A 24,236-nucleotide genomic window follows, 5' to 3' on the forward strand; every position below is an offset into this window, starting at 1 on the left:
CTCTAGAAGCACTTGCCGGGGAACCAATGACAGATACTTAGGCTCTAAGCAATCTACCTTCTTTCTACCTCTGCTGTGACCTAGTCACTTCCTCTAATCCACTGAGAACTCTGAACTCTTACATATCTATTATTTGATTTGTTTTCAAAGCATCCCAATAAGACTAGCAGGGAAAGGTATTATTATGGCCATTTTGCAGAGAATTATGTGATAATATTGGCCGTTTCACTGATAAATAATCCTACTAGTGTTCAGTTTTAGGACTGAGCTTTTATCACATATCAAGAAAATCACTGGCTTTGAAACCAAAATAAGCAAGGTCAAGCGTCTTGAGCTCACAGCATCACAGGGAGCTGCTTGTTTGTTTCTGCCAGTTAAGTAAGGTGTGTGGCACACTCACCAGTCAAGAAGTCTGGGTCCGGGGTTGGTTCTGAGATTTCCTCCAGGCACTGATTCTCCAGGGGGACAGTGGCCACCACAAGACCATCTGGCAGTTGCTGGTCTAAACCTCGAGCAAAGTTGTTTTGCCTGGAAACAGAGGCCGACGTTCATCTCTGAGTGTTCAAGTGAACACCACTCTTTGGTGAGTGATCTATGTCTCAACCCACAATGGACCAAAAACTTTCCCTCACCCTGGACCCCACTCAAGGTACATGTCTGGAGCAAGACACGAGTGTGAGAAGTATGGCAAGGGCTGAGGGAGATGAGAAATAAACCAGCTGAAAAGGTCTACTTACAAGATCGAGAATATTCTTCCCCCCATCCCACACCAGTCCCTACCCCCTGATCCCCTCTCCAGAAGATCTGGGCAAATGAAGCCACCACAATATTCATTATGACACCTCACTGCTTGCCATTGGCAAATGAGGTCCCAGGCTAAAAGGGGAAATTTTAGTAAAGTCTACTGTCTGTAACAGAAAACACAACTGACTCCAAAAAATACCTCGAAAGTTTACTATCAGTTTGCCTGTAAGAGTCCAGACCTAGCTTGCTATCAACTGCTGGTCCATATTATAACACTTTCAACATCATCATCATCATCATCATCATCATCACCACCACCATCATCTCCTGAAATGCATGGATTCTGAGGATGATGTATTCAAATAACCTAAGATAGATTAGGGACAGGGGTCAAATGGAGAATTTCCTAGAAATATTCTAAGTCAGTGGTTTGAAACACTTTGTTCTCAAAACCCGCCTTTACACTCTTAAAAATAACTGAAGGCCCCAAGTAGCTTTTGTTTATGTAGATTATATCTATCAACATTTACCATATTAGAAATTGAAAGAAAAAATTAAAAAATATTTATTGATATATTTTAGATGACAATAATAAATCCATTAAATATTAACATGTCTTGAAAAATGATGAGACAAGTGGCATTATTTTACATTTTTTGCAAGTTTTTTAAATGTCTGATTTCATAGAAGACAGCTGAATTCTCACCTCTGCATTCAACTTATTGCAATATATTGTTTGGATTGAAGTATATGAAGGAAACCCATCCTCTCTGTAGTTGGAAAAGGGAGGACTTTGACTATCCCCTGAGAGGATCTCAGGGATCCTCAGGGATTCTTGGACCATACTGAGGACCTATGCTAGATTGACTCATTCGCCAAGACTCAGAGGGATGATAGAACCTGAGCATTTTGTGGTGGCTTCCATGGAAAATCTTGTAGTCTCTGCCTGGGCAAGGTAAAAATTTATTTTAACACTTTACTGTTCAGGGTTCTTGGGTTCTGGAAGGAGAAGTGTGAACCTAGTAAAGACCAGGGGAGAGAAAATAACCTATCCTTTTAGGGTCACAGTTACCTGGATCCAAGATACAAGACTTTATGCTGACTTTAAGGCCCATCAGAGAAGAGACCCATCAACAGTCCTGAATAACCAGTGCTATGGACGTGGGGTTCACCTGAATGTTCCTTTCAGCACCTGTCCAGCAGCCACTTCCTTGGAATGGTTGTTGTAACCAAAGAACATCTCCCCAAAGAGGGTCTGGTTCATGGGGAGCTCTCTGCTTTCCCCACAGTCACCTCCCTCTGGACAGGTCTCTGCGATGAGCTGGCAAGAGCGTCCATCCACACCAAGCTTGTAATCCTCGATGCACCTAGCATGGTGGAAAGCTCAAGATAAGAAGTTATTCCATCAATGAGCCATGCAGCCAATGCAACCCAACAGATTGGAAAAAAATGCCTTGGGAGAATGTTGGATAGCCAAAGATTATGAGTATCCTGATTTGATTTTGTCCCCTATATAACTCAGTTTCTTAGGTCTATAAACCGAGTCTTCTTGCATTATGTGATCATACAGAGCCTCTCACCTTTCCTTCGCGGATAAGTGCTTCCAGAGCTTTGCAGTTCTTTCTCCTCTAATAAGTGTAGGATTTCCCAGATAGGTCTGAGTAAGAATCACTGGATATAAGCTTATAAATGAGTTAACACATTTAAATACAAAGTATTCTAGAGTCTTTCTCCAGAACAATCTACATGGCCAGACCCTGCATTTGTTTGGAGGGTAATTAGGCAGCAAAAAGAATGACACTGTGCTTAAGAAATTAATAACCTTCTAACCTGGTCCTGTGACAAGTCAGCTAAGAAATTAAAAAGATTGATCATCTTGCTGCTGTGCTCTGTTTGAATATATCCAAACATAAGATTAACTCCCCCTTAATTCAGAGTAGCATTCCTGAACTAAAGAGATGTTAGGGCATGTTGTGTGGACACCTCCTTGATATCCTCCCCATTAAACATGTGCAGTTACTCTAATGGAAGAGCAATACTGATGTTGGTAGATATGGGTCAATAACCCGTAAGTCATTAATTGGACTTTATTTGTAGTTAGAGTGAGAAGAACATTATTTGTTCGTTCAAGTAAGAACAGCTTTGATAAAGCTGTCATTTTAAAAGCATATTGATTTAATTTGGATCTCTCCTTAGAAACATACCAAATTTGGAATTTATAGATGTTCATGACATTAGAACACATCATTTATTGCTATCTATAGTAATTGTTGCAATAAGATAAAGAACTCTGTTCTATATAGAGGAACAAATTATCATAGTTTTAAGTGGTGAGAAGCAATATTATCATGGCAATTACGCCGCCCTTTACTGGGTTACCTTGAATTAGCTGATTGAACTCCACATCTGTAAAAGTGAGAAAAACAGTAGCTGCTTTGTTGGGTTACTGAGAAGATTAAGTGAGATACTGAACTCAAAGAACTTACGTTGTGCCTAGCCTATAGTAGGTGCTCATTAAATGCTGCCATTGTCATTAGCAGAGGTACAAATGAAGCCTATGTTAATGTAACTTTGTTTTCCCCATTCACCATTTACGTATCGTGTGAACAGGTGTGAGCAGAGCTCTTTAATTATAAGTGCATGTGATTTGGTCTTTCTAAAGAACCTCAAATCAAGGACTTCTTTTGGCAGGCTATATATAGTGGCTTGGAGAGTGCTAAAGGTACATGGGTACCAAATTCTGATGAAATAGGAAAGAAAGTCCAGTTAGGGACCTACTGTATTAGTCCAGGCAACAGACCTGATTTGAGACCCACAAAGGACTTTATGGCACCAGCTGAGGTCTGGGACAAGATACAGTGGTTCCTTCCTTGAGCCATAACACAGTGTTTCTGGAAAGAATTTTAAATTTGGCTGGCTCCTTCTTAGTCCATCCTGAGCATCTTGACAACTTGCCCTTTCACACTGCCATCTCCCCCATTCTCCTTTGTGCTCATGGCCGCACATCCCATCGTAAACTCCTTTGAGAGAGAGGAGACCAGATCTCACATCCTACTGTGTCTCCTATATCTGACACCTAACTAGGTTGTCTGCACAAAGTGGGTGCTCAAATATATGTTTATTAAATAAATAAATTCTATGCAACTTTGGCTGAATTTACCTCATTAATTGAAGTGGGTCAACCATAATGATGACATTATAGAGACTTTAAAATTGAGATCAAGCTTCCATTTATGGAATGGGATTTTACAAGAAACTAAACAGGAAAATTGCCACTTGCAAAGAAAGAAAATAAAATGAAATACAATAAAATAACATTATTAGTCCACTGAATAATCTTCTCATGATTATGCAGCAGGCACTGGCTTTCGGCAACAATCCAGCATGTCCCTTCTTTGATAATTGATTAGTTTCACACAATCTTTCCCAAGCTTTTGGACCGTGGAATCCTTTTGTCACAAAACAATTAACAGAGCACCACAAACACAGTTTGGAAATTCTGGTGTAAGCAGGCAATGATTTAGGTAAACCCCTAGGTCAGTTTCCTCATTTTCAGTGGTGACACTAGATTTCCCCTAAGGGTCCTTCCAACTCTGACTTTAAAAATACCCCTTTTCCAGTCCTGAAGGCTCTTTCCTCAGAGCCTAAGGGCTGGCCTAGAGTGACCAGTTCACATCAGTTTACTTTCCTGAAAGTCCCTCATCCCAGTAAGCCGGTTGGCCTCATGGGCAGTTCAACTCACCCGCAGAACATGAGGATGTTGTACACAGCGGGGTCATCCGGGAAGGGCGCCATCTGCTGCAGACACAGCTGCTCACAGCCACCGTTGAAGCCATCAGAGCAGTCCACCCCGATGTGGCGGTCATAGCAACCAGAGCTGTCCTTCATGGGGCTGAGTCCGGATGGGCACTGGCACAATCAGAAAGCATCCACACAGGTGGGTGAACCCGGGACCTGGGTTCTCTGGGAACCAGAGTGTAACCACTGATGCCTATTTTTAGCATTCAGCCTTGAAACCATCAACATTGGTAAGTAATGCACGAGTTTCCCACTATGCTGGACTCCCTATAAAAGCAAGTGACCTTTTTTGACATCTCGCTTCTTCTCTCTGGGCACAGATCACACACATTTGCATTAAAGCTGATTCCTACCAGCAGGATGGAAGGGAGCATTGCAGCAAGACAGGGCCAAGGTGTGCTGGCCTCCCAGTTGGGCCTCAGGCGGGCAGGAGAGCGGAAGTGATGGGCCTGAATTAAAATGCACTAGAAGAGACTCCTTTGGGCTAGGGGAAGGGGGTGCTGCTGTTTGGACTTAGGATTAATAGGACTTTATTTTTGACGTCCAAAGCACTTTGTCAACATTGGTACCGGATGGCAATGTTGGAGGAAGCGGACTGAGCCAGGGCTGCCAGCCGGCAGCAGGAAGTGGACTTTCTCCGTGACCTTGGACGGAGCCACTCTCTCCTAGTGAGCGTGGCGGTACTCATGACCTTCCCACCTCAAGGATGCCCTGAGGAAGATGCACAGACCAGGGTACCTGCTACATGAGCACCCACAGGTGCCATACTTGGGTTTGGGCTTTATCCCAGTTCCCTGGACACTCAGTGTAAAACGCTGAGCTTTTCTGGACCACCACGTCCTCAATAAACTACCCAAGAATGACAGCAGAAGAGATAATGCAGGAAGAAATAATCAGTCAGGTCCCAGGCAAGATGAAAAGGCTCGGTGAGCAGTTGGAACACTCACAGGGGATCCACGACGAGCCAGGCAGTGTCTAATATTCCTGCGTCTTACTCACGCAACCCTCACAGCATCCCATAAGGTAAGCGGGCTGATCATCCTCACTTCACACGTGAAGAAACGGGGGCACAGAAAGCTTGACCTCCCTAATGTCACATGGCTGATCACGGCAGGACCGCACCTGAAACCTTGGCAGGCTGCACCATCACCAGCTCACAGCACAATCAGGTTCTCCCACACAGTCACTGTTGCCTGAACACTTACTAGTAGCCGGGCGCTAGGCTATGTGCTTTAGGTATTCATCTCACAGCACCCTGTATTATCCTCATTTAACAGACCTGGAAACTGTTAACACTGCCAATTAACGCATGAACTTCTTACTGCACTGGATTCCATCTAAAAGCCAATGCAAAAAAATACTCTACGTTTACATTGCTGTTGATTCCTTCCAACAGGCTGGAAGGGGAAAGATAACTTGCCCAGGGTCCAGCAGCTTATATGGGGCACAGCTGGGGGTCTGTGTAGATCTGACCTGATTTTAGTGACTGCTATACACCTACTGTCAGCTAGCTAAAACACTCCTCCAAAACTAAAACCAAACAGCAAAATAAAGCCTTTTAAAACTCGGTAGAACAGTGTTAAACACCTCCTCTCCTGAGCTGCTGCCTGTCTGGCTCTAGCTCCTGGTTGCCAAGCACCTTGGCCTAGTAGCCTGCAGCTGTCACAGGTGTGCCTCTGAAAACGCACCTCCCCTCTCTCCATGCTTCCCAACTGAAGATCACAGCAGGATGGGCACTGTTTGCTGACACTAACTCTGCAATTTCCCAAACAAATGCCCCCCCACCATGAGCCTGCCAGGCTCTCAGCCTGGTCCATCCCCTTTCTCCCCAGGGAGCCAGCTGGAGTGCTGGAAGGTGACAGCATTTAAGGATGTTTCCAAGGGCTGCCTCACGCTGTACACACCCAGATGTTTCAGATGATGGTAAACGAGCCAATGAGGCGGCTGAGGATTGCACCCCACATTTCTTTAGCCCCCTCCACGCACCCACTTTCTTGGCCACCCAGCTGTTAGGCCAGATGTGCGACCAGAAGGGAGCTGGCTTCACCGCTGTGAAGCTGCCCAGGCAGGGACATGGTGGGTATTGAAACACAGAAGTTTGACTGGAATTAAATGGGCTGCACTGGTTGCCATGAGTTCTTTTTTCCTTCTATAAAGCTTGAGAAGAGCCATCAAAGTAGAGACAACGCCAGCGCTTCTGTTATCCCACCTCACGTGGTTTCAACCCTGGTACCAGCTTAGCCATCTCAGTCACTAGCCAGCACTCCCCATCGCCTCAACCACCTGCTTTCTTTTCAGAATGCCCCATCAGGCGTGATGTTCGACAAAGACGTCACCAAATGAAACCCGAGCAGGCTTTGTTCCAGAACCCTCAAACCCGGCACATCCACATCTTGTCTGGCCCTGGTGTCTAGATAACCATCGCTGTGCCAGACTGGACCACCTGATGTTTACCCTTTTGTAGGAGATTTGGAAAGAAGACAGCTGCCTTGTCCAAGTTGGATTTCTTTTCTCTTAAGTAAAGCTAAAAATAATAATAACAGCTATTGGGAATTAAGCAATTCCATGTGCAGGACAATCTACGTAAATTATCTTCAATCTCACAATTAGACTTTTTTCCCCTTATTTTATAAGTGAACAGACTTAGACTCAGAAAGATTAGTAGTAACTTGTTTAAGGTCACAGAGGTGGAAAATGGCAGACTCAGAATTTGGACCTAGTTCTATCTGACCCCAGTGTTCATTTGTGTCCCTTCCACTCTGGCATACTGCTTCTCAAGTGTGAGAAAAGCTGGATCTTTGGAACTGCTAAAGAATAAAGTCAATGTGTCAACAAAATAAAGCAATCCCATAGATCTGTTGTTTGTTTGTTCAACTGTCTTAGGCAATTCCTTGAGTACATTCTGGAATCAATTATGGATTTCTAGATCCAGCCTAATATTCTCTCTCCCCTTCTCTTCACACACACACACACACACACACACTGTATTATGGGTGCATATATTTATAGGACAAAACACTGCAAACTGTCCAGAGCAATGACCTTGAAAGCAAGACAAGATCCTCAATCACTAAAAAAGATGCAATTATCTTTACTGAACTGTAACTTACTTGGGCTGCAGTTCAGAGTAAAACATTTTTGAAAGATTTCAAAAAAAGGAAGCTGAAACCAAAAATAGAGTTTTCTTCTTAACGCTTGCTGAACCAGAACTCCCATCCCCAAGGAGTCTAACCAATCAAGTTTCCCACGGTATAAATTTGCTTTTGTTTTTGCCTGAATGTTTCATGTGCTATTATAGTCACATGTTGAGCTCCTCAAAATCTATATCTAAACACATGTCACATGTTGAGCTCCTCAAAATCTATATCTAAACACAAAGAAACTATACGCTCCAAATCATGGCCTCTTCCTAGAAGTATCTGCAGCTAGAGACCAGTTGTCAGGAGAGAAATCTGGCCTCCAGGAGGAGCTTGTAGTTTCCCTCTGCAAGTGCTGGCCATTCTCTTCTCCCGGCTTGTGGACAATCCCTTCACTTCTTCCTTAAAAGAGAACTGTTTGCTCAGGATTGAGCCCCAAGGTCAGACATTAACCCCTCTTCGCATAGGTTACATTTAGCAGTCCCAGGAAGAAAACTCCATGTATTACGGCAACAACCCTCACCCATCAAGAAAGTCTAATATATGAGCTCATATTTCAGTGACCCCTAAAACACACAAGGTTAATCGTCTTTCATGTGATGCTCATGGCTTCTTGACTTATCACTGGTCTAAAGCATAATGTGCTAATGAGATTTAAATGATTCTCCCCATTCAATTCCTTTTCTTCACTGTCTTTCCCCTCTGTTTCTATCAATGATTTTTGGTTGATTCATTACTTAGGAGTCTAGTCAAATCTTACTCAGCCTGAGACACACACACCTCAGTTCCAGGTTATGAGGTGGAGGCTCTGCTGGCAGATGCATATGACTGATGGACACAGGAGTGTATTCAGGGCCCCTGGGAGAAGAGGAACAACTTTCTACAGCTGAGCCTGCCTTGCCTTACCTGGATGATTCATAAGACATGCAACCATAATGCCTACTCGAAATAGGTTCTTTTTTACAACACGGCAGTCTTATTCTTTTCATAAATAATGATTTCCCCGGCTGTTTGATGGGCTTTGACATGTAAGCCCAAGCCATGCAGGAGCAAGGGGGAAAAGTCTGATGGAATTAAATTTCTATTTCAGCTTCCTGCCCCCACTTCTCTGAAAGCCTCTGAGGCATAGCCTCCTGCTTACTGTCCTACAGAGGGAACGAGAGACGGTCATCTGTAATGATCTCCGCACATCTGCGCTCCGGTAGAGGTGAAATGACACATTCTGTGGGAAACCATTGTGGACAGCAAGTGGACAGGAGGGCGGCAGGGTCGCTGGGTAATTCAGTGCTCATTAGAGCATAATGCTCTGGCAAGGAAGGTCACGTGTTCAATACGTGAGCAAGCAGGACAGCAGACCTCTCACCTTCCGAGGCCACAGTCTGCTCACCTAAGGATGTGCAGACACCTCACATAGCAGAAGGCATTCTGGGGGGTCACTGTCAGGATGAGTGTGAAGATAAGGAAGAAGCATTAGAGCACAGGCTTTCCATTTTTATAATTTTTTAAAAATAGTTTTATAGTGTTGGAAATCATTTTCAAACTTCAAATACGGTTTTATATTAAACCTCAATAGGTAGGCTTGGTAAGAATCGAGATGCTCTGGTTAAAGCTGGGAGAGAGGAGACTAGAGTCCTACCCACCAAGGCTCCTCCAGTTCCCACTGCTGTCTCCCACTGATGGCACCAAGGATGCCTGCGACATAATCCCTGGAACCTGTGACGGAAGGGGCTCTGCAGATCAAGTTAAGGCTCTTGAGATGAGGAGATGATCCTGGGTTAACCAGGTGAGCTCAATGTAATCACAAGACTCCTTAAAAGTGCAAGAGGGAGGACAGAAGAGAAGAGAGAGAAGATGTCCTACAGAAGAATGGTCAGGAAAATGCAATGTAGCTGGCTTTAAAGACGGAGGAAGGGGACCATGAGCCCCAAAAATGCGGGCAGCCTCTAGAAGCTGGAAAAGACCAGGAACAGAGCCGCTAGAGAGGAAGGCAGCCCTGCTGACACCTTCATGTTAGCCCAGGGACACGGAATTGGATTCTCACCTACTGAGCTGTAAGATAATAAAATGGCTGTTGTTTTAGGCCATCAAACCTGTGGTAATTTGTTACAGCAGCAATAGGTCACTAACACATGGACTCTGCAGGACCCCCTGGGGCTCCACAGAACAGAGAACGGGCACTCCTGTGCTGTGCAGGTGGGGACCACTGCTCCCACCCTGGCACAGTAAGGACAATGGGTAGGAGTAAGACCTGTTGTCCGCGGTGGGGGGCGGACCTCTGCTCCAGGAATCATCTAAACGTTCAGCAATCCCGCCGTTGGAGAGTGGTCTGGTTTGGAACAGAGTGACTGAGGCTGGTACAGGGCTATGCCTTTCACGGGTATTTGTTTCCTGTCCCCAGAGACTACATAAATAACAGGGCAATTAATTGGGTAGCAATTAACCCTGTGGGAGTCCATGCATAACAGAGAGATGTGCCCTGCCTTCCTAGAAAGAAGGAAGGTTGAGCAGCTGATGTGGACCAAGCCCACCTGTCTGGCTTGAACTCAGTCAGGAAAATATGCGGTCGAACCTGTCTCTTCCCGCATCTCTGTCCCTCTCCCAGGTTCATTAAGGGCCAGCGTGCTCTGAGTGCCTCCTCTTCTTTCATAAGCATATGCCTTTCCAGGGAAGCCTTTCAGTTCGACACTCAGAGAACTGAATGTCAGGGTTGATGTGGATGGAAGGAGGAAGGGAGCCCGATTCTCTCCACACTGCAGGTGCTGCAGCTGATGCCCTTGTCCCTGGTCCTCCTCCAGATGACACGGAAGCCCTGGGCTAACGCACCAAGGCTGCGGGATGGTACCGATGCCCAGTGGAATCAGATCAGGCGCAACGTCAAGTTTTTCTCAGTAGGGTCACAAGATTATGAGGTGGCCCGTCAGCTCTCAAGCCCCAGTCCTCCTGCCTCAGGGATCCCGTGCTTCCCAGCCAATGAGAAACAGTCGGTTGAATGGGCCCGGCCCCCTTCTCCCTCCAAGAGCCACATGGGCCAGTGACTTCAAAGTCTTATGCTAATGCCAAGTGCTGGTATAACTGGGTGACTTCTGCAGTGGCTCCGATTCACAAATGCAGCGGCCTTATTGCAAATGCATATTCATCGGAACTATTCCTGCAAGCTCCGTCTCACAGAGCACGGTCTTAAAAGTACAAGAATACATCAGCACGGCAATATGCCAACTAAAAGGGGCTGGGATCACCAACAGAAGGCAAACCCTGAGGGGCTCAGAGAAAGGGCAGAGAAGTGGGAAGACATGGGGAATATATCCATGTGCACGTGTGTGCATGTGCGGGCATGCTCAAACTCGTATGAGGGTGGTAGGGGAGGGATGTTTACATGTGTGCACACACAGTGTTTCAGTACTTATAATGACCCACCCGAGAGAGCAGCAAGGAAGGAAAGGTTGAAATCTGGATGAAGACATGCAGGTTGAATAGTTTTTTAAAAATGTGTCTCAGCTGGGAATTCCATTAGACAGTGAAATTGTCTCCTGGGGGAGCCGGTTGGGAAGCTCATTGCGTAAGACATCTGAAAGCAGACTAGCTATAGGAAGGGGAGCACCTGGGACATCGACTCACCTCCTGGCTGCCTTTGGAAGACACGACCTAAAGAGCACTTTTCTTTGTGTTTTCCTGGTAGTCCTCTCTGTCCTGTCTTCCCTTCCTTTTGATGGACCGGCCAGGTCCTCTGCCTCCCTGCCCTTCAGCCCCTCTCTCTTTCCATTTTCTTTTCTTTCTCTTCTGTCCCTTCTCAGAGGAATCAGGCTCCTGCCAACTGCTGCCCAATCTGTGAAAGTCTGGGGAGGCCTTTGGGCTGAGAGAGTCGCACTCTGGACCCAGGTACATATCCATCTTTGATGGAGAATAGCTCCCTGGACAGGTGCTCAGAGACAGGGAAGTAGGGGGTGTGAAAGATGGAATTGGCCCCAGCATCCTCACAGCTTGCCCCTGCTCTGGGCCCCTTTACAAGAGCACAGCTGTCAGACTGGGAAGCAAGATGAGGCTCCATATCGTCTCCAGAGCTGGAAGCTCCCAGCTCTGCCCAGAAACCCTGCATAACAACGTGTCTCAGTGAATCACCTCTTCCTCTCTTTTATGCCAACTTTGTGTATGGCTTTCCTGTCTTTCTTCTCTGCCCTGTTCCCTCTCCTCTCTGTCAGGATTGCATCATTCCGCCCTCAAAAGAAGGGAAGGCTGAAACCTGACAATAAGTGTTGATGGGCATGAAAATGACTAATATAAAGGCCCCAGGAGCTGAAGCCTTGCCCATCTGCTCCTGCCTCCATTTACCTGCGTGGGTCCATCAATCTTCATATCCATGGCATGGGAGATAGCTTGGTCCACTCTAACCCAAATAGTCTTTCTAGTTCATAGCATCACATAGTTTACACGTAGCGAAAGTCCATATAGCCGATAAAGTAGAAAACCACATTTGGGGAAGCAGGACTTCGTTGCTATGGTCTCAAAGAGGACCTATGTCTATTTTTTCTCTACCATTCCTGGCATAACTTACTTCTTTCATCATTCTGGCCTTAGGTATGTGTCTTCTAAAATTTCCTATTATAGTCAATGTAATTTGATTCTTGGCAAAGGTACGTTTCTTATAGAATTTCCTACTATAGTAAATGCAGTCTATTTCCTACTAGAGTCAATATTATACTATTAAGCAGTTAATTCGTTCTCAAATTGTTTGAGGGGATCCCTCACCAACTAGAGCGCGAGACTGGCACGAAAGAACCATGCTATATAGTTCATGACATTTTCCTAGGATGGTTATAGGACACACAGTAGGTGCTCCATAAATACCTCTTGATTAAATGACTCCATAAATGCCTCATCTCTGTCAAAAGAAAATCCATAGTGTAGACTAGACAGTAGTTACAACTAGGGAGGACTCAATCTTGACCCTCTCTTTTACTCACAGCATGCTTTCAACTCTAACTGCATTGTGTCTTATCCTGTGGCCCCTCTTCCTGAAATTACAAGCTCGACAGGGCAGACATACCACGCAACCAGTGGAGTCCAGCTTGCGATCTGAGATGCAACGGAAGTTCTTACTGCAGCCCCCGTTATCCTTGCTGCAATCACGGACTGGTCCAAAGGAATCTAAGAGGACCTCCAGGCTGTCAAAGGAGGATGAGGTCATCAGCTCCTCTCTGTAGGGAGAAAGAGCAGGAGGTAGGAGGAGGCCAGGGGACGCCAGGTGCAACAGGTAGCCTCACATTCCACGTTGCTGTCTGGCCAACCGGATCATGTCTTACTCTCTCTTACAAATATTAAAGATCAACCATACTCTGAGCCTTGAACGAACAAATTATGGACATTCTCTATCTCTGGGAAATAAGCCAAGGCTGTAACTCCTGGTCAAAGAGGAAGGTCTCAACTCAGGCAAGGGAATTAACACTTTATTGCCTGTCAGTCCTGAGGGCCTGTGGGAAGTGCTTATCAACTCTAATTTTATGACCTCTCTCGGTGCGTGAGACTTGGGGTGTGCAATATTGACCCAGGTAGCGTAGATCCTGGCACTGCATCTGGGGAATTGGAAGGCGGCCTGCCAACTTCTCCTTCCAACTTGTCTTGATTCCCTTCCCAGCACCTTGGGCGTTCAGGTAGTTTCCCACTCAGCCTCCCAAACCCATTGTGGGCCTCAGCGTCCCGAGGCTGGACTCACCTGACCTCCACAGCGTCCTCCATCACTGTCATGTCTGTCTTACACTTTGCTGAGGGGTTGATGGCCAGTTCAGCTGGTGGAATCACAAAGCTCTTGCTGAGGGGCAACCACATGCCCTCCCCGAGGGTGTAGGTGAATCTGCAGAGACACCCAACACCAGCTGGTTATGACTGGCGGGGTAAGCACCCCACTGGAGGACCTGGCACTCTACCTTCAGCTGCTTCCTTCTTAACCCTCGTAGTCCTCTCCAAAAAGGAGAGCTTGTTGTCATTTTATGGATGAGATGATCGAGTCTGAGGCAGGCAGAGAGGCCTACCTCTGCTCACGTGTCCAGCCGGTTGGAGAACTGATGATGGCATCCACTTGCCCGCTGTTAAAAAAGTGTCTTTTTTTTTCCATATCATAAGCCATCAAGTTCCAGTTTCCTTCAGATTTGAAACTGGGCTTCCCCGATCTTAAGTCAGATATAATTGGAAGCATTTTAATTGGAAAGATGTACCGGCCTCCCACCATTCCCATCCCCCACATTGCACACCCACAGTGGTAGCGACGGTTTCTCTCTGTGCCTGGAGGAGCCCTACCAAGGAAAAGAAAGAAGAAAAGCTCCCTTTTTCTGGCTTCTATGGGATGGGAGTGGAAATGACTGAAGCCAGGAGCCTCCCAGGAGGAGAGAAGAGGGATGAAGAAGGTAGGCCCAGATGTATCCTCCGCACTCCTACCCACACCCCTAGCTAACGCCTAACCCGCAGGAGACAGGGAAGATTTTTCTTCTCTCTTATAACAAGGGCTAAAAGGAATAAAGGAATCAATCAGCATTTCACGGGAGAGCTTAAGGAAACCATGAGAGATTATTTGTTTATTTATTCATTCATTTTATTTCAAAGGCATTCAAATCCTCTGTGTTCACAGTCAAAAATAGTCCCTGGGATAAAAGCCAGTGTGGGTGGGATAGCACGAGGCTGTGGCAGTCTGGCGTCCCCTTCCCGCTTAAAGTGCAGGGAGGAACAATGGAAGGATGCGTACAATTAAACGGAACCAGCACCGGCTCCATTAGCAAGCTGGTCACAGAGCACCACTTCAGACTCCCTCTCCTTTCCCCTAACCTGCACACTCCCCTCTCCACTGCCCAGGTTGCCTGAGATGCTAGGAAACCAGACTGATGACATGAGATCTTTTATGAGACGTGTAGCCCTCTCCAGGACGCGGGCCACAGAGAATCCCCACTGACCAAGGCTCATGAGTTATAAGCAGCCAAGTCCTGTGATTTTCATCCACTCCCTGAACAACAGACCTGGGTAACAGAGCAGCTGAAAGAAGAGAAAGCAGGCACCCAGGGGAGAGGCAAAACCACTGAGCAAGTGGGACGTGGCCAGGATTGGGGAGATTCCTCCCTCATTCCCAGCAGTACTCTCAGTCCCCTACTTCCTGGACCTGTGGAGCAAACCTCTGCATTAAGCAGCATTGAAATAGCAGAGATCCTTTTTGCTCTGAAGGAGGCACTCGACTCTCCATGCCCACAGGAACAGGAGGCTAGGGTAGGGCTAGGTCAGTGCAGGAGTGGTCTCCACCAGGTGAGGGAGACCCATTACTAGGGGGACAGAAGAGGAAACCCACCACCCACTCTTCTGTGAAGCAGCTGTTGAAATTGAAGGCATGCCAGTTGCTACACACACACACACACACACACACACACACACACACACACACACACACACACACACACACACACACACACACACACACACACACACACACACACACACACACACACACACACACACACACACACACACACAAAATCACCTGGCAAGATTAAGGAGCCAATTCAGGGCAGGTGATTGCCCCAAGGTGCCTGGAACCTGGGACTTAAGGAAGAATGTGGTTTGAAGGCAACAACATTTAAGTGAGTTTTGTAATGGGCGTTGTTAAGACAGGAAGACTCTAACAGGCAGGCTGGGGTGGGCACACCACTAATGTTACGCATAATACACTGTTTCAGAGAGGACATATGCAATATTGAAGGGTACCAGGGAGAAGGCGGTTTATTTGGACATAGACAGGAGTTTTTGTTTTCTATTTCAGTTTTAAAATGACAAGTTTTGCATTGATGCAGAGCAACAGATCTGTGACCTGTAGCTTATAATTTCTGTAGCAGATTTTAGAAGACGGTTGGCAATTCTAGCATATTTCTTTTGGGAGGGAGATCCATGTCCATCCATCTCAGTTTTCCCTTCCTCCTCTGCATGCAGTAATCTTTTGAAAGGAAATGCAAACCACATCTTTCTCCAGCTGACACTGTTTAAGGGCACCCAGACCCACAGAACACAGTCCACATCTCCGAAGATGTCACACTTCAGCTTCTTCTTTCACCAAGCCCTGCTTCAAACTCTGTGTTCCTATAATGCAATCTGACCGTAACTCCAAAAGTCGTCCTCATTTTCTCGCCTCTTTGCCTTTGCTCTTAAAAGTCCTTTCTTCTGAATTTTCTTTCCTCTCTCCTTTGCCGCACTCCCACTCATCTTAAGACTCAGTTAAGGTCGCATCTCTTCCTGAAAGCCCTCCAGGGCCTTCATGCTCTTAGGCTGAGTAAGGGACTCTCTTCTGCATACGTGCACACGGTGCCTTGTCACCCCTAAGATGTTGATCTGCACTCATCTTTTCATGTGTCCATCACCATTCATTAAGAATGTGCTCTCTTCGGAGGCAGAGGATGGTTCTTTGTCATCTTGTATCCCCACTGCCAAACATAAGTTCTGACACAGGAATGTCACTCCATAAATATTTATTGACTGCTTGACAAGGAGATTTAGCTATGCTCTTTAGTTCGAACAGGCTGCTAGGGGAGATAATCCCAATTTTCCAATTTAAAGATAGAAATAGTGGTGAAAATTATTCTTCATTTAAAACAGGATATGGGTTAACCTCTGGGTTTGAACACATTTGATGTTTGAGATGGATCTGGGTTTGATAGGATAAAGAACTTCCTCAGAGCACAGAGACTTCTGAAACATGACACTCTACCAAGTTAACAAGAAAACCTTCACCCTCTGGTAGGGTCAAGGGGAAACATTGTAGGGGAAGCAAAGGCAGGTGTGGGTAGAGACTAACCTTTATTGAGAACTTTCTAAAGGCAGGTGCTCTTAGAGTTGCCTCATTTATCCTCACAACAGCCCTCTGAGGTTAGTCATTTGGTTCCATTTTACCAAGCCATCAACCAACATTTTAAGAAGGTTTGCAGCCTCCCCAAGGTCGCCTCTCCATAAGTGGGAAGGAGGGGGGTGGGTCTGATTCTCAGAGTGTTGCTCAGAGCCGCTTTCCAGCCCATGTTGGCTCATGCGTATGAAATTCTAAAGTTTTCTTTTATCTGCAAAATCTACTGAGTGACTCCAAAAACTAAATATAGAACAAACTGTCAGAGGAAAGCTGCGTCCTAAAATCTCATCTATCCCTCATCCATGCAGATTTGGCAGGAACAACTTCAAAAAGCCACCGAAGACAAGTTGGGTGAATATCTGAAATGCTTTCCCAGGTTGGGCCTCCTCGCGTGACAGCTGGTGGTGACCACTGCAGTTAATGGCTCAGCTGTGGGCTGAGTCCTGCACATGGCCCTTTTGAACTAGAGCTGGAAATTTCTGTCCAGAAGCAAGCGCTTGCCAGAAAGCACTGGACAGAAAAAGCCTGTGCTCTCATCGTGGCTTGGCATGAAATAGAATGTGGGAAAACTGATAAATGGCTCTTAGCCTGGCATCTCCACCCTCTCCTAGGGCAAGCCATGCCAGAATGAGGTATTATTCCAAAGGATGCAGGTACCCATTAGGAGGAAGGTATCTGAGAGAAAAATTTGGTCTGTACTCACCCCTGCCACGAGAGGGCCTAGTGGAATGGAGTGATCCTAGCTACCACAGAAAGAACATCTTCAGTATCAGGCTGCGTTGGGTGGGGAGACTCATTCTGGAGATTCAGGGTTCCCTTGGACCCTTTGAGTCTAGCTTGGGCCCTTCCCAGGTTCTTTGGGATTACAGATTACCAAGGTTAGATTAGGTATCAAGGTTTTCTCCTAATCTGGCTAGGAAATACCTGACATGATCATCTACAGTTATTTACTGAAGACCAATTATGTTTAAAATGGTATGTTAGATATTAAATATTTAAAACCATATAGGGTGGGCTTCCCTGGTGGTGCAGTGGTTGAGAGTCCGCCTGCTGATGCAGGGGACACGGGATCATGCCCTGGTCCGGGAGGATCCCACATGCCGCGGAGCGGCTGGGCCCGTGAGCCATGGCCGCTGAGCCTGCACGTCCGGAGCCTGTGCTCTGCAACGGGAGAGGCCACAACAGTGAGAGGCCCACGTACCGCAAAAAAAAAAAAAAACCATATAGGGTATTTCCCCGCCCTTCAGGAAGACAACCATTTCATTGGAGAAGAAAATAGGCAAATTAAAAACCAACATGAAATAAATAATTGACAAATAAATATTAAAGCTAGTATATATACAAATTTGGAAGGAGGAAGTCATTGTGGATTGATGCAATGGACTGGAGAAGCTTCAGGCCAGTGTTTCCCAATCCTGGGTACAGATGAGAATTACTGTGGTGTTTTAAAAACACTCATGCCCTGGTCCCACCTCCCAGAACTTTTGAATTAATTGGTTTATTCTGGGTAAGATCATTGGTAATTTTTTTTTTTTTTTGCCACACCAGATGGCATGTGGGATCCTAGCTCCCCGACCAGGGATTGAACTCGTGGCCCCTGCCTTGGAAGCCCAGAGTCTTATCCACTCACTGGAGATTCTCATGGAGGGCCATGGTTGGAGAACAATTCTTAGATGAGACTGTAAATTCCTTGACGTCAGAGACTATCTTGGTCACATTTGTTTGGTCATATCTACATCATCTTGAACAGTACCTTGCAACAGTAGGTGCTCAATAGATGTTGAGTTTAGCTGAAACTGGGTCTAGACCATGGCAATGGGTAGTGTTTATAGTAGAAGAATATGCATAGAGGAGGGAGTCTGAGCAGATGTGCAGAATGGGAAATATGCAAGTTGTCAGGGGCAGTGGATCAGTTAGAAGGTAGATTTGACTATGAATGGAAGGTTCTATAGGAGAAGAGCAGCTCATTAAGAGGGAGTTGTACATTGACATTCAATTGTGGAAAGATTTGAATGTCAGAATTTAAATTTTATTCCACAGTCCAGGGAAATATGCAGTGGCTTGGAATTTATCAAGACTCTAAATCATAAGTGAACAGAGTAGCAAGTAAATAGTCATTTAGCTCCTTTAAGAAATTGCAGTCACTGACCAGGTCATAGAATTTTCCAGACTGGCCATTGGCAGTTGGTTGACTCAGATCACAGGAGGTTCTCATTAAAATTCTTAGTACCTGAAATAAGGAGGTCATGATCTGGTGTTTTCATCTGAGAGACTACTTACTGTTATGTTAGGGATCAAAATGTTTAAACACTTATTGATTAACCCACTGGCTTCTGAGATAGGTGACTGCATGGGTCAAACCACACATGTGATCCCCTCTGTAGTGACTGGGTATCACATCTAGTTGCTACTTAACAAACCTGAAAAGAACAAATGATGCTTGTGGGGATGGAAACACATTTTTTGAGCTGGTTCTACTCTAAAAGCAATTTCATTAAGGGCTTGGTTTTTCAAAGTGTTAGTTTCGGACCTTTAGGGGAGAGGGAACTTATCCACGTTAATAGAACTCCACCAGGCTCTCCATCTGCCTTATCTTTATCACCCTTCATAAGTTCCAACAGACCAGCAGCAGGAAAAAGGGAGAAAAAAGTTTGCCAAATAATACATCATTGTTGGAAAGTTTAAATGCCCGAGTCATAGTCTAAGGAATACAGCTACACCTCTTGCAGCACAAATCCTCAAAAGCAGCCTGTGGCCAATGTCATTAACATGACCCAGCCCATCCCTGGAGAGACATCGGGAGAGAAGAGGGCAAGGGAGGGCTCTGTGAGGAAGTGGCTCTGTGAATCGGCGCTCTAGCTAGGAGCGTGCCTTAGGAGAGCACGGCAGTGGCAGAGCCCAGTGCATCCAAGGCAGCAGGGAGGAGAAGGAGAAGCTGAGGCAGAGAAGCCAGCTCCAGGAGGCAAATGCAGGAGCAAAATGAACACCAAGGCCAGGACTGGCTGACAGAGAGGGTCTGGGGAAGGGGTGTGGAAAGACGGCAGTGAACAGGCGAGACTCCTCACAGTGTACGAGTGCAGTGAACAAAAGGAAGCAAGTTTTCCATTCGCTCACCATTCCTCCAGTATGGCTACGCAGTCGCTTAATGCCTCCTTTGACATCAAACACTCGGGAAGGACTATTTACTTCCTCTCCCAGAGGGCTTGCTCGTGAAGGGAGAGGTATTCGTGTCCATACCTCCTGCACAAGCACAATCTCTGGCACTTAGAGGGTACTCAGTTGATGCACGTTAAGTGAAAAATAGATTGACAGACTGAAGAAACGGATGATAAGATCTTAGCTTGGAAATAAACTTGTGTTCCAGCTAAGGTCTGGCGTGAATTAAACTTTATGAAAATCTCCTAGTTCATGGCTGGCACCCAAATTCTTCCTCTGCTTGCTGACTTTTCTAATATGTACCATTCCCAGGTGTGTAGGTAGAAATTTGGGAGGGACTAGAAACATCCAATTGGTTTAGAAGGGTGGTAGATTAAAGAAAATGATAATGAGGTATAGCTGAGAAAGGAGGGAGGCAGGGATGGGAGGGATTAATTTTGAACAACTTAAGTCTTTATGAGAAAGGTGCAAATTAGATGCAAAATGAAGAGGCAAAAACTAACATTAGTTGCTTGTTCTGTGCCAGGGGCTTTCCCTGCATTATCTCATATACTCCTCACAACAATACAGCAAGGCATGTAATGAAGCTCTGTTTAACAAATGTGGAAACTGGGGGCTCCAAGAGGTTAAGTAAATGACTGGGGGTCACAGAGCAGGCAAGGAAGGAAGCCAGGACCCCAACAGAATCTGTCCGGCCTCAACATCCTCCATGATGTCACTGGATGAAGGAGGGCAAACGCTGCTGTTGCTAGGAGGGCAGAATGACTAAAAGTGTTCCACATTTTATAAATTACCGCTAGGAAAGAAAGGTCAGTGGGAAGTGGGACATGGGGCTTGCAGAGATATATAAGCAAGTCCCTAGACAACAACTTACCTGAATATTTTATCAGAAGGTTGTTCTCCCAAAACCAGGTCAAAGCCTCGCTGAAATATTGTATAAGGCCAAGGCCTGAAAGGAGAAATGGCATGCAATTAAAGTCAACCAACAAACACTCCCTGAATGTCTACTCTGTGCCAGTTACCATCCCAGGTTCTGGAGACCCAAAGACAAAGAGGACACAGTCCCTCAAGAATCTCACTAAAGTGAGCTTACAAGACCTGGAATGCTGGAACCCAACCAAGAACAGGATCAATGCAAAAATCACTGACCCACTAGGAAAAGTGGAATTTAATAGACATGACAGCTGGAACTCTGTACAGAGTAAAATTATAATAATGTCCGTAAGATGTTATGGAGAAACCCAAACGAACTTTTTGGCCAACCCAATAGATTTAACAGACACTTAGCTTTGCTTCACTGAAGAAAGAGAAGCAGTATGATTTCTTGGAAAGATGAAGCCTCTGGAATCAGACAGTTCTGAGTTCCAACTCTGTTCTGCTGTTGAGCCAACTGTCTACCTTTGGGCAGATTATTTGCCTTGTTGAGTCTAATTTCATCACTTATAAAAATAGATTTGCTAATAGCTGCTTCACAGACCACTGTGAAGATGAAGCAAACCTTTTAGGCGAACATCACAGTTCATGTGGGGTCCTCAACATGCCCCCTTTCCCTCAAAATGACATGAAGGTTCTGGGTCTTTGACAGCTTCCAGATGGTTTCAATCATTATAATGTCACTCATTCAATCAGAAACAACTGAAATGGTATTTTTGAATAAGACTTAAATACGGGTCTCTCTAGTGAGCATCTGGACGTCACATGTACTTGAAAGTAACAAATCTATTCCTTTTCAATAGTATATATCTCTTCACTAACCCAGATGGCCAACCTCAAAATTATTTACTCCTTCAAGCAAGACATATAAAGCCCGGCCTTGTGCAGGTACTAGATATTGTGCACATGGGGTGAACTGGGCCCTTGCTCTCATGGAACATACAGTCTCCAGTATAACCCAATCACACCAACCCAATAACCTAATTACTGAGGATTTTACTGTAGACATGCCTTTGGTTTTCAAGGACTACAAAAAGTCAGGAGAATAAATTGACATAATTATTTGGGACTAAATCTAATACTAGGAATTGACCCAGTGGTTGTCAATGAGGGTGGTGTCACCAATAGAGAGTATTTGGGGAAATTTAGGGCAGCTGCCCTTGAATGACACAATGATTGCAGGACATTACTGGCACTTAGAAGGCAGGTCTGGAAGGCAAGAATACAGCAGTGCTCAGAATAGCCCTGCACAACAAAAAAATTCCCCCGTGTCCCGCAAACTTCTGAATGTCTTGCTGCACATTTATGTAGAAAAGACCTGCTTATAATTATCTGAGCCTAGATGCTAACTCCATTTACACACAAGCAACAAAGCAGCTTGTACTGTTTTAATACAAGATGAATTGTCTAGGTGCATAACTACCATGTAAATTAAGAGAAGATTATACACTATTATTTAGGAATTTTACCAAGATTTGTTCATAAGTTTGGAAAATCACATCATTGTCTACAATGCTGCTCATGGTCTTTGAATCACCAATACAGCATGTCTGTTTCAGTCTAATTGCTCTTACATATATCGTGTATTGCATATTACTTTACATATTATATTTTGGTGAATCTACATTAGACGCAAATGTCTGTCAACTTTATTATCTCTTCCACTGTAATATTGCAGAAAATTTATACATTAAGATAGTTATATCATTATAAACTATATCTTAGCATTTCTCTTAATTAATATTAAGATATATATATATATTTACTTGTGTGTATTTAGATTTTATTATATATGAATTTCATTTAAGGATTATAAAAAAGGTTAAGTTTATTTGTCATAAAATAGGGTGTTGGGTCTGATAGGGTTGAGAACCACCAACTTAACCCAACCAGCTAACCAATTAACTACTTGAACGAGTTGGTAGTTCCAAGGGGAGGCCATTGGGACTCCTTAAGGGAGTGGCTGGGATGAATACATTTCTTTTCTATGCTCACTATTTATAAACACTTTATTCCTGGAATTCAATTTAGAAATACCCTGAGGCAACTAGCATTGGCTCCAAACAGTACCCAAACACTGTACTATGAATCACCCCTACATCAAATAAATAGCCCGTGTGTTTTTCATGTTTGTTCTGTTCTGGGGTTTGAATCTGATTTTTTTTTGCTGAACAGTGAGTGGTGGCTTGTGAGCAGCTAAAAAATATGTACTAATTCAAGAAAAAGACTAAAAATCAGGAGAAAAAAATATCTTGTCTGATCCTAGACACCTAGAGAGGGCAATAAAAAAAGAAAAGGGAGCTGCAACTTAATCTTTCTTTTGGGCAAAATGACATTTTATTTACTATCAGTTTAATAATTTTAAATAACACACGTTTTGCCTTCAAGTCATCTCTAGTACTCAAAATGGGTGCAATGTGTAATTAGAAGTAATTCTTGGTGTGGTTCCTCGGTTGTTTGAAAATATATCTTGAGGAACCAAATTTTAGGACAAGCGTTGATTACAATGTGAACAATTAACTGCATAGAATAACATAAATAAACCTGTATTCAGGCCATAGGTAGTGAATCGATAAGCCCAGAAACATTGATTAAGCAAGCACACGTTGACGTGTTGCTAGGTAGTCACGTCAAAGAGACTCCCTGCTCTCGAGAGGCCTGAGTGTTAAGAAAGGCAGCTCAGATGTGTGGTCTGGACTCTGCCCTGATCACTGACAGGCAGCAGGACCCAGTGGGTAGGACGTGGGTTCTGGAGCCAGCCTGACTATTCGAATTCCAGCTTAGCTAGCAATTGCTGTGGGACCTTGGGCAAGTCCCTTAATCATTCTGTGTCCCCATTTCCTCATCTGTGAAATGAGGCTGAGGGTAATAATTTTATCTACCTGGCAAGGTTGTTATAAGAAGGAACTAGTTACTATGGTTAAAGTGTTCAGAACAGTGCCTGACATTCAGTAAGTGCCATGTAAGCATTTGTTAAATAAGTTAAATGTACTACTTGCCTGAATCCAATATAAATACTATAAAAAGGAGATTCCCAAATTTCTAATGAGGAAGAGGTGTCTTCCCCTAAGGTGCAAACACAATGCAACACCAGGCTTTAACTCCCATCGTAAATGTATCTGTGGCAGCTGGAGAGGAGATAACAATGAGTGCGGGAAGACTCGCACCTCCCACCGGGGCCCACTTCACAGGACAGGGACGCTGCAGGACTGACATGAAATGCAGAGAGAGGGGAAGAGCACATTGTGAAATGGCGAGGGAAGGTGGAGAGTCTTCGAACTGCTTCAGCAAAGGAGGAAAAAAGAATTGACTTATTTCCTTCCCACCAGTCAGGGATGATGTGTCAGGAAGATGGGGATTCTTATTTGATTTATTTAGCAAATATTTATGGAGGGCCTATTGTGTGTGAACTGTGATACTAGGCAACAGGAGCCGGGATAAAGAGATTCTTGCTGTCGAAGGAATCTACGGTCTTTCTGAAGAAACATACATATGCCAGACAAATAGCAGAGGATGAGTAAAAGGGAGGAGGAATGGTCTTGTTGGAGATAAGCTAAGTGGTCGTGGCAGCGGCAGATCACTCACCCTGGGCACCGGGAGGGCCGGGT

General features: G+C 45.0%; 1 protein-coding gene across 4 annotated transcripts in view; it reads right to left on the bottom strand.

Moving 5' to 3' along the window:
• ASTN1 (astrotactin 1) overlaps positions 1 to 24,236 on the bottom strand; it is a 329,036-nt gene that overhangs the window by 88,876 nt on the left and 215,924 nt on the right. For 2 of the 4 annotated variants that reach the window (XM_067728731.1, XM_067728732.1), the window contains exons 9-14: positions 20,570 to 20,644; positions 13,387 to 13,524; positions 12,721 to 12,871; positions 4,487 to 4,653; positions 1,917 to 2,111; positions 401 to 528 (exon numbers count right to left, since the gene is read on the bottom strand). In XM_067728731.1, coding sequence (XP_067584832.1) covers positions 401 to 528; positions 1,917 to 2,111; positions 4,487 to 4,653; positions 12,721 to 12,871; positions 13,387 to 13,524; positions 20,570 to 20,644 — 854 coding nt within the window. The remainder of the gene's footprint in view (positions 1 to 400; positions 529 to 1,916; positions 2,112 to 4,486; positions 4,654 to 12,720; positions 12,872 to 13,386; positions 13,525 to 20,569; positions 20,645 to 24,236) is intronic. The other 2 variants (XM_067728733.1, XM_067728734.1) reach the window with 1 other exon arrangement.

This window comes from Pseudorca crassidens, chromosome 2 (genome assembly GCF_039906515.1).
Source record: "Pseudorca crassidens isolate mPseCra1 chromosome 2, mPseCra1.hap1, whole genome shotgun sequence".
NCBI lineage: Eukaryota > Metazoa > Chordata > Mammalia > Artiodactyla > Delphinidae > Pseudorca > Pseudorca crassidens.